Genomic DNA, 10,682 nt, shown 5'->3' on the forward strand with positions numbered 1-10,682 from the left:
TACAAGCATCAATATCTCATACACGCACACACACACACACACACACACACACACACACACACTTTGTGTGGATGTGCAGTTTGCTAGGGCTAGATTGTAAAGTACAATGACTCACATTTTATTTTAAACTTGTGCATTACACTCCACATTTTAACAGAGTTGGTGTGTTATCTTACACCACGTTTAGCTACCTGTTTGTAGAGACATGGAGGAAAACATCTTTTCTATTTTGCAGTGACAAATCATTTACACATTTACTGTGACATTGGGCTAAAAATACTGCACCGCTATGTGTTAGCAGATACACCATGATACGCTAATGAGGGTGGCTGTATGTCTTTTTGTCATAAACTGAAATGTTTTCACAAAACCGCATGCATTAAAATAAACTGTGTTGAATAACTTCACAGTTACTCCCAGTGAACATGTCTTGATGCCGAGCAAAAGCAGAGCAAAGAGCAAAACCTCATAACCTGCAGCTTTCCTACAACCAGGCTAATCACGCAACTCTTTTGATTACTGTTTAATAGTTCAAATTGTTAAGACTCTCTCGAATATTGAATATTTTAAACTATCCTTAATCAGTATGTGTCCTTGTAAATTGAAGAGCTCTGGCGATGTGTTTGTCGACGCGTTCCCCCTAGAGGTGATTGTCCTTGCAAAAGGACCTCTGAGGATCCCAGATATGTTGTGATGTTAAACTAGCAAGGAACTCTTAAAAAAAAAAAACAAAAAAAAAAAACAGTGTATTGGTGGGTTATAAATATAATCTTGTTTTAGTCAGCACTTAAATTATAGTGTAATAGTAGGTAAATAATTTATAATTTAATAGCAAGCTAGCTCACTTGCATTAGCTTTAGTTGACAGTTGCAGATTTTTCCCCATTATTTCAACCTATCATATAAGTAAGACATCCACATGATTTCACGTGACCTTCATGTATGCAACATTAGATTACATACATATGATATGAAGCATGCTAGGTTACTTGTTGGTGCTAACTAGGTAGCCTGAGATTCATTGAGTTAGCCAGCTCTTGCCCATTATGATTAATTGAAAGAGATTAGTTTGTGTCTGTAGTTTGTGTCTTCTGTTTAATTATTGTAAATGTTAACACTCAATAATAATTATTTAATATTCAATAATGTTTCAATTAGCTGAACAACAGCCATAGAAACATCATAGAAACATTAACCAGTGGCAAGCAGACAACATTTGCAGATAATGGAAACAAAAGCACTTTATCAGGATAATAGCTTCTGAACGTAAACTAAATGCATACACACATAACCATATGCATATGTTTCCACTATAAGGTGATAGACATCATTATGGAGCTCAGTTTAACTCAACACTAGTTTTGAATCCCGCCCATGTTGTCATTACACATTAGCCATAACAGTTTTGTGTGTGTGAGTGTAAAGTGAGGCACGTTGCTCATGTGCTGAGCTATTATCAACCGTAGCAATTGCACAATTGCCTGGTCCTGATACACACACAGCCATGTAGAGTGAGAAACACACTCTTCACAGCTAACAACACTATTGGCTAGAATAGTTTCCCTCTGTCTCTCTCTCTATCTATCTGTGCATCACTCCTCGTACTCTATCATCGTCCTCATTTCATATGCCTCTCTACAGCTTATTCTGCAACCCTACTTCAGCTTCTCGAAATACTGTATCAATTTTTGACATTATTAACATTGTGCATTCAAAATATCCTTCTATCCATCTCTCGCTTTCGCTCTGTTTTTTATCTGCTCTCTGGCTGAAAGGTCACGTCTGTTTTGTTTGTCATCTAAATAGAAGCCTGGTGCAGATTTCTGATGAGATACACTGCATGTACACACTCAGATACACACATACACACGCAAACACATCCACACAGGCATGCTATTCTGAAAACAACAAAAAACATGACAGTGGCCCAGACGCTCAAGAGGACTGTGGTAGAACACATCTGATTAGCATCTGAAGCACGTGCCTCTGTCATCATATTCATAAGCACTGCTGTCGACTGATTGAATGCAGAGAGCTTGTGATTATTTTCACCATTATAGAGAACGTTGAGTTTGTTTGAGCTTCACTGGGCAAAGCCATTTAGTAGATTTATGCAGTAGCATGCTTTTAGTCATTGAGTGGGCATAGAGGGGCAAGTGCACATTAAAGGTTGGCAAGTAGAATTTATAGAAAATCTGATTTGTTCCTTGGTGCCAAATGAATGGTCAAATAATGACAGGCTACATTCACAAAAAACTTCTTTGCACAACGATTTTTTGGCTCCGATGTGATCCATATCTGTGTTTAATGTGAAAGCACCCATCCTTCCAAAGGTCTCGCATGCACACCTAGAATTCTAAGACGATTGTTTCAAACACTACTCAGTTCCTTCCGGTTTTGCTTGAATTGATTCCCCAAATATTGAGGAAATCACCAATTCCTTCCACTGAATATAGTCACCGCTGTTGCTGTCCTACATTGTTGTTTTGCCGCATTACCACCACCGGATGCGGACAGTGACAATGATATGTGTTTGAAAAAAGCCAAATTAATTCCGATTTGACTGTTCTCATTCACGTCACATGGCCACTTATCAGATATGTATCCCAGCTAGGACCACATATGAAAGTGGCTCAGGTCTGATTTGAAAAGATTGGATTTTTATGTCCAGACAGTCTTGGAAAAAAAAACCAAATCTGATTCACATTAAGGCAGAAAATTGGATTTGTGTCATTTCACCCTGGCCATGTAAATATAGCCATAATGTGTTTCCTTTTTACCTTCTGTGTAGTAAGACCTGATACTTAAAGGATTTGATCAACATACCTACAATGCAACTATCATGATTATGTAAATTGAAGTAAACTAGATACGATGCATTATATTGTGGCAAGGCTCAATTGGGGTGGCAGGGCTTTTTTCAAAGCTACCCTGTGCTGTTGGTTTCATGTTTAAAATGTTTACAATTATTTTCCATAGGTCCCTACGGATTGCCCCCAAAATCTGCCAAACCGGACCAGCCAGGTCATACTAACACCAGAAACCAAGGTAAGCTTATAAAACTGTAAACCCAGATTATTATTAAAACATCCCAAAGCAACAGCCTGGATGCATGCAACACATCCCACCAAAGACTCAAAACACTCTCTCATGGTCACGGAGAGAAAATCAGGGAAAGAGGCGACATATGGCTCGAGCGAGAGGGAGAAACGGCCGAATGCTGGCACTGCAGTTCCTTTTGATATATTCCATCCCTCTGTTCTCTGTGCTTCTCTCTCTCCTCTGCGTCTGCTGCGAGGCCTGCGAGGCCTGCGCCGGAGGCAGTGTATGGTTTGATAATGGCCGTCCTGGGAGAGGAGAGGGTTGCAGGGATGAGTGGGAAGCCATTTCAAAGAGTTATTATTGCCATTAGTTTGGCGCCCCGTTTTTTTGTTGGTCCAGAGAGATAGCGAGGAAGATAAAGAGAGGAAGACAGACAGAGAAGATGGGCAGAAGGAGGGAGGGCACAAGCAAGAGAGGGAGGATGAGGACAGAGGTGATTATTAGTCATTCTTTGTATTTGTCGGAGGTTTGTTCTGTCAAGAACTTCCAGAACTGTTCTTTATCTCTTAGTCCGCCTTCACGCTGCTTTACACATAACTGGAACACACACATGCTGACTCACACACACACACACACACACACACATACACACACAAATACACTGACTCACACATACACACATTTACTGAGGCAACTTGGGGTGAAATTTTTATAGGGCTAAAAAAGTAAGCCACATTGGGGAGGGGGGGAGGGAGAGAGGGAGAGAGGGAGGGCGAGAGAGATAAAGGCCGAGCAGGGGATGGTGATTTACGAGGGAGAGAGGAGTGACAGTTAAAGAATTTTAAAGTGCAAGAGGGAGGTAAGGAGCGGGAGACATGCACTATATACCATCCAGCATTACTAAAACAGGAAAGGAGTGACAGAAGCAAGGACAGGGACAGACAGTGATAAAGAAGTGACAGTAGATCTCTCTTATTCTCTTAGCCTGTGTTCAGCCTAGCAAGTGACAAAGCAACAGGAGCCATGATTCTGCTGACAGTGACAGGTGACTTGGATTGAGCGGCAATAAATCTAAACGATTGGCTCCAAAAAATGCCTCATACCAATCCTAGAACTTTTCATTTTCAGTTTATTGCCCATTTAACACTGTTTGGTGCACAAAATCAGAAGAAATATTTATGACCATAGTTTAATTATTGGCTGGATTTTATTACAGTATTAAAATGCATCTTAAACCAAAGTAATACAGTGATGTGTGTTAATTATACTGTAATATTTATGCAGTTTGGCTACTGTCGATATTGTGGTAAATTACGTCACACTTTTCTGAGAGAATCACTGCTTTCATTAGCACTTTTATAACACTGGCCGACATCAGTATCTGCAGTAACTAGTAGCCGATTGGATGTCTGCTTTGCAGCTGTTTCATCGTTTTTAAAGGTTTTTAAAAATATCTTGTGCTACTGTGTTACTTGCACTTTGTTAGAAAAGTGATACATATTCTGTATTGGGGAAAATATCTTTAAGTACCAATTAAATTTGCCATATTTTGCCCTATCACCCACCCCTAATAAACAGGCCACACCCACAAACAATAAGAGACGACCCTAGAGGAGCATCAGACTTGTGGCTTGCTAGAGGGGATGCAGATATTGTACAGGAAGATCACTTAGGGTGCTGTGAAGTGAGAGACGGTCAATAACAGGAACAGACTCAGAGCCACGCAGCGAGGGGATATTGAGGAGGAGGAGAGGGGTATAGGAGAAAGAGAAAGAAAACCAGAGGAGTTGTGTGCAGAATAACGATGTAGCAATCGAGTGCGTCTGCAGACAGCTCTCCAATATTACTGAAAAAGCCCCTGCTCAGCTGGAGCTCCTCTTGTCTCCCTGGCTGCCACACACACGCACACACCCAAACAGACACAAGAAAACATCAAACCCCCATTATGACCATCATTTAGCAACAGTTGGTCTTCTGCCTTTTGGATGTATTGTAAGTGTATAATCCGACCCTAAACTTCGTGCAGTCTAACACTGTGGTGTTCTACCCGCCATATTGTCCATGTTTTCCAACCGTGGTCATTTCACCCATCTGTTTAATGATGTAGAATGGGGTCTGGGAGATGAAAAGCTGTTGCTCATTGTCAATGAGACATGCTCTATTTTCTCCAGATAATCTGTGGTGGAGTTCAGTAGTCACATGCCACTAAGCGCTACGACTCATGTGTGTGTGGGTGTGTGTGTGAAACTGTTGCCTTGAAATATACAATGGAATTAAGTGTAAAACCTTTCTCTCAATGATTTATGATTTTACTCAGAAAACAGGAACTGGGAAAAATGTCTAAATTGGTTGTCTTGTAGCAGTACGTCTCGAAGGCCTTGATAACTGCCAGTCTTCACACATATTCTCAAAACCTTTTTTTTTTTTGGTTTTGTTTGAGATATTAGTTGACCTATCAGACAACTCTTCAGGTCCTGGCAGTTTTTAACCCCAGACTATCTTGAGGGGAAAGAGATACCAATATTATGCCATGTGTACCAATTTATTACATTTCAAAAAGTTTTAAATTTCAAAATTTATGTTGATCTCATTATTTAAACAATTAGAGCAAATACTTGTATTAATCAACAAATGTGAGATTTTATTAATATGATAATATGCTGATGTAATGTTATGAAGGATTCTTCAAGATTTATTTGTATTCTTAGCTTTGGGTTCAGAGGGTAAGCATAGTACATAGAACGTTTAAGCGTCCCACCAGAGAGACAAGTCAAAGAATACATAAGGTTGTAGATTAAACCTTTGTTTTAGGACAAATATTGAGGTCAGTGTACTAAGTAAGGAATAAATGCAAAAATTCAGTGGGCATGTGTTGAAGACAAAAGTTATAGAATCTTCTTGTCTCTTCTCATTTTTCAGGAGGCAGTGGGAACACAACTCTTCCTAGAGTGCCTGGTGGGGGCGGAGCCACAGCAGGCGGTGCAAATGGTCCTCTCCCCGCCTCCAACATTGCCGTCATCGCAGGAGCAGCTGGAGGCTCCGCCTTCCTCCTTTTGGTCACTGCAGTTATTTGTGTGGTGTGCTACCGCCGGCGGCACTCGAAGCATTCAGAGTCGCACCACCCGCCGCTTTCTCTCTCATCCCTGACCTCACCTAAGCGCGGGGGTGGAGGAGGGGGTGGCAACAACAACGGCTCTGAGCCAAGTGACATCATCATCCCACTGCGCACTTCAGACTCGGCCTACTGCCCGCACTACGAGAAGGTTAGTGGGGACTACGGGCACCCAGTCTACATTGTGCAGGAGATGCCACCTCAGAGCCCCGCCAACATCTACTACAAAGTATGAGGACGGGCGCACAGCATTAATGCCAGCCTGCAGTGCCCAGACCACGCCCCCTCACCTACTACCTAAACCATAGCAGTATGAACCGACTTCTCCTGTATCTCTGCAGTCTCAGTTCTGACTGTGAAAGCCCCAAACCCTGTGACTGAAACCCACTCTCACCCACACACACACACACACATACACACAAACAGACACACACGCACACACATATACACATATACACACGCCTCCTAAACCTCTGACTCTTGTAATCAGGAGGAGCGTGTTTTATGTATTGAGAGAAAATCCCTGTGTGAGGGCTATTTTTTCTTCTTCTAAGAGCATGCAAAGCTCTCATAACATTAATCCAGATCCCTTGGAGCAAGAGAGAGAAGCAATAGCTTGATGTCTCTTGAAGGTGTCCCTGAGAAACACACCGTAAAATGAACCATTGTGAAGTAACGGCAAAAGTGAAATAAAACAAACTAAAAAAAGAGAGAAACTGAAAGTAAACTGACCCTAGATGATGTTACCTGAACTTGAACACTACAATAACTCACAAATAGCAGTTTAGTTTGTCCCATTTGTGTTTGTTGTTCCTCGGATAAGAGGAACCTGGCACCTGGCTCAGCCAATTACAATGCAGTGCTGCCATCACATGACCCAAGGCCCTGCATTTGATTAGAGGAGCCATAGCATCGCATTGAAGATCTTGTATATTTTAATAACGTGTGTATTTTGTGAGTGTGTAGGGTAATAATTATGACACTGCTGTTGCACAGTGCGACAGTGAGTGCGCATATCGTGTGCTTTAGTTACAGTGTGTTGGTGTGTGTGTGAGTGTGAGTGAGTGTGTTTATCTGTGAGAGAGCATTGTACCTGAGTGAATGTGAGTTAGACTGTTTCAAAACCAAAACACAAAAAACGAGCGAATATCAAAAAGTGTTTTTTTTATCGCTTTCATTCAATATAGAATATAATTATATATGAATATTCAGTAAAATTATTTCTAGATGTCCTTTTCTTTTTTCAAGATGTAAAACACCATATCTGTTTTTAGACCATTTTTTTCTGCTTTTCTTTTCTGTGCTTTACAAAGAGCTGACCCTGTTTCTTCTTTGTACTGTAAGTTAATTTAATACTTTGTATTTCATTTCACGAAGGTTTTCTGTTTTATTTTGACCCCTAGTCATTCCTCATTTCCCAGGAGTCTCCACTCTCCATGTATATTTTTATAGCTCCTTGTACAATGATGTAGTTTTGAAGCTAGACCTCGTTTTGTGAAAGTGTTGAGGTAGAGGCACAATCTGAGAAGTTTTTTTTTTTTTAATGTGCAAAGACACTTTCTTTTTTACAAAAAAAAAGAAAAAAAGAAAGAGGGTGGGGGTAAAGAAAAGAATGCCAGAGCTGCCTATGAAGGAAAGAGAAAAGATGAACAGACAGAAGTGCAGGGTAAAGACAAAAAGTGATGGGTGGGGGGGGGGATCCTCGAAGGAGGTCGTCAGGATGGGGGAGGATGAAGGGATGGAGGAACACAGAAGGAGAGATGGAGCAATGGAGGTGGGTTTTTAACAGACTCTTGAAAGAGGTTGTGTGAAACAGGGGCTTGGGAAATGCAGGATTCTCAACTACACAGATGGAAAAGAAAGGGGATTCACTCGTTCTGTCTCTCAGTTGGAGAGATGGAAATAGGCTTTCGTACACCTGCTCGTACTTTTCTGAGGTGGAAATATTTGAGGCTCAGTTCAAATTCTTTCACTCTCTCACAACACATCTTAGTATAATACAACACATACACACACACATTCCACAGCTTCAGAAAATGAGAATGCACTTGAAAAGGCACACAAGTCTTTCAACACACACACACACACACACACAGACACACTGAGTACACAATCAAAATCCATTCTGGATGTCCGCATAGACGCTGATTACCTGAAATGAATTCTGATTGGACTCTCACACACAAACACACATGCACACACATTCAGATTACACCCATGCATTCCAGGACTAAAGAACACACACACCATGTGTGTGTCCGATTGTGCCAACGAGAGTCTCATATTTTCAGAATGTGCTCTTTTACATTGCTGTGTGTGCTGACGCTAGAAGATGGTCGTTAAGGTAATGTACGCTACTGCTCGTGTTACAGTTAATCAGTATATCAGGTTTCCTTACTTTATGTTCAAAGCTGCATTGAGACAGAGGACCTCACACACACACACACACACACACACACACACAGCCAAATCCTTGAACCTTCAGGCCTTGCACCACATTGCCAGTGTGTTTAGTGCTCAAGGCGAGACTTGTTTAGAACCCGGATATGAAAATTACAGAGTTTTTGTACGAGTGTGTCAGAGTTGATCTGGTGTAACACTGCAGCAAGTGAACAACATTGTTTTGGTGTCATGTCAATATTCTCTGTTAAATCTTCACAATCAAGTTGTCAGTGTTGCTTTGTTGTTAAGTGACAAATAAGTATGGTGCATTTATTTGTTGGTCAGCTTTCAACGTTTCTGTTCATTAAATCCTGATTTTCGTAAGCCATGTTTCTTTCCTGTGGATGTGGACTCATGAGTGTGTGTGTGGTGTACACACACACACATGCAAACCCCAGCATCTGAGGACTATTCAGTGGCCAAAAGCTGGTCGAAGCTTATTGAAGAGTCTTATCGAACAATGCGGCCTCCTGAACGCAGAAGACACCTCTGGAAATACGAACATGTCTGGACTTTGTTTTTCCATGTTGTTACATTTCTGTGTTTTTCCTTTCAGCCTTTCTTCATGCGCTTGCTTTCAGCCATGGATGCTGAGACCTGTGTTTTGCAGGCAGACAAAAAAAAAGAAAAGGAATCAAGAGGAGTGTGTGATTTTTTGTAGAGAACGCTTCAGTGTGTGCGCGTATACATGTTTCTCTGTGCCAATAGCCAGCAAGTGACGGCCATTTTAAGGACCTCCGCTCCTCTCCTGTTGCTGTGTTGAGACGTTTGTGGGACAATGCATTTGTGTGTGAGATGTTTTCTTTTCTGTGTTCATCCTTCCATCCTTCTCTCCCACTCTTACCACTCCCTCTCTTTCTTTCCTTGCTTTCCCTCCACCCCATACACACCTCTTAGAAAGAGAGGTTAAAAAACTAGTACATTCCTTTGAAGAAATGTTGATTAAAAAAATTGCAAAATTTGTTTAAGCACCAATCTTTGACCTTGTATTATTTTTTGTGTGTTTGTTATTTTTGTGTGATTGTTTTTATATCTTGGTAGGGAACAAATGTCCACACAAGGATAGGAGTATCTGACTTTCAGCTTCTGAGGTTAAGGTTAGGCTTAGGTTTAGGTGTAGGCATAGCATTTTAGTACTGCATTAATAATGTAATTGAAGGTTGGTAAGATAAGGATGGTAAGATAAGTGTGTGTGTGTGTGTGTGTGTGTGTGTGTGTGTGTGTGCGTTGGTCAGATCCATACCACACATAGAATACATAAATTTATTATTTAATTGATTCACATTTAACTGATTATGATTTGTGCTGCCTTCAGGTGATAACTGAATTCTCATGAATACACGTTTTCTTCCTAAAGTTACTCTTCAGATCATAATTACAACTAGGAAATTTGGGGAAAATTGATAGTATTCGAGTTACTGACATTTACGTTTTCATTTTGGTGAAGGAAAGGTCAAAACTCAATGTCGGGTAATTCTTTATTCCTCTAGATACAGCTTACTTTTAACAGTCACCACTTAGCCCATAGACACTGCTTTATATCTCTACTGCTGTTTACATTTTGTACGTGTTTACAACAGGGGGAAAGGTTAGGAAGATACCAAAATAAATCAACATTGGTGCACTCGAACACAAAGAATGCAAGTGGGAAATAAGGCCATCTGAGGGCCACAAGAAGGAAATGTGTCCCATACTGGGCAAAATCAGCAAGTTAAGACAGGAAAACATAATTCTTTTTTTATAGGGCAGTCTCAAAACTTTGCACCCAGGGATCCATGTCAGTGAAAATAAATCCACCTTAAAACTGCAGCACAGATTTAGGCTATTTTATTTATTTTTATCCAACTGTTCAAATATTAGGGAACATTATGCAAATATGTATACTCTGCATGAATTAATGGAGCTGTGAGAGCTTTTTATTCATGAACTTTACAGCCACAGAACTCAAAACAGTTACATATAAACATTTTGTATCCCATCATCAGAAGCTCTGCTAGATTTATTACAGGGGTGGATAAAACAATTCGTTGTTTCACACTTCCTATTTACTTTTCATTTGCTGTTCTTGTTTAAACACAATGCACGTT

The 10,682-nt window shown here is 40.6% G+C and overlaps 1 protein-coding gene across 1 annotated transcript in view; it reads left to right on the top strand.

Annotated features, from left to right (window-relative positions):
• The window catches only part of efnb3b (ephrin-B3b), a 65,434-nt gene extending 55,871 nt beyond the window's left edge, over positions 1–9,563 (top strand). Inside the window, exons 4-5 of the mRNA XM_026936981.3 lie at positions 2,979–3,047; positions 5,961–9,563. Coding sequence (XP_026792782.1) covers positions 2,979–3,047; positions 5,961–6,388 — 497 coding nt within the window. The 3' untranslated portion in view covers positions 6,389–9,563. The remainder of the gene's footprint in view (positions 1–2,978; positions 3,048–5,960) is intronic.
• Positions 9,564–10,682: the final 1,119 nt, after the last annotated feature.

This window comes from Pangasianodon hypophthalmus, chromosome 4 (genome assembly GCF_027358585.1).
Source record: "Pangasianodon hypophthalmus isolate fPanHyp1 chromosome 4, fPanHyp1.pri, whole genome shotgun sequence".
Taxonomy (NCBI): domain Eukaryota; kingdom Metazoa; phylum Chordata; class Actinopteri; order Siluriformes; family Pangasiidae; genus Pangasianodon; species Pangasianodon hypophthalmus.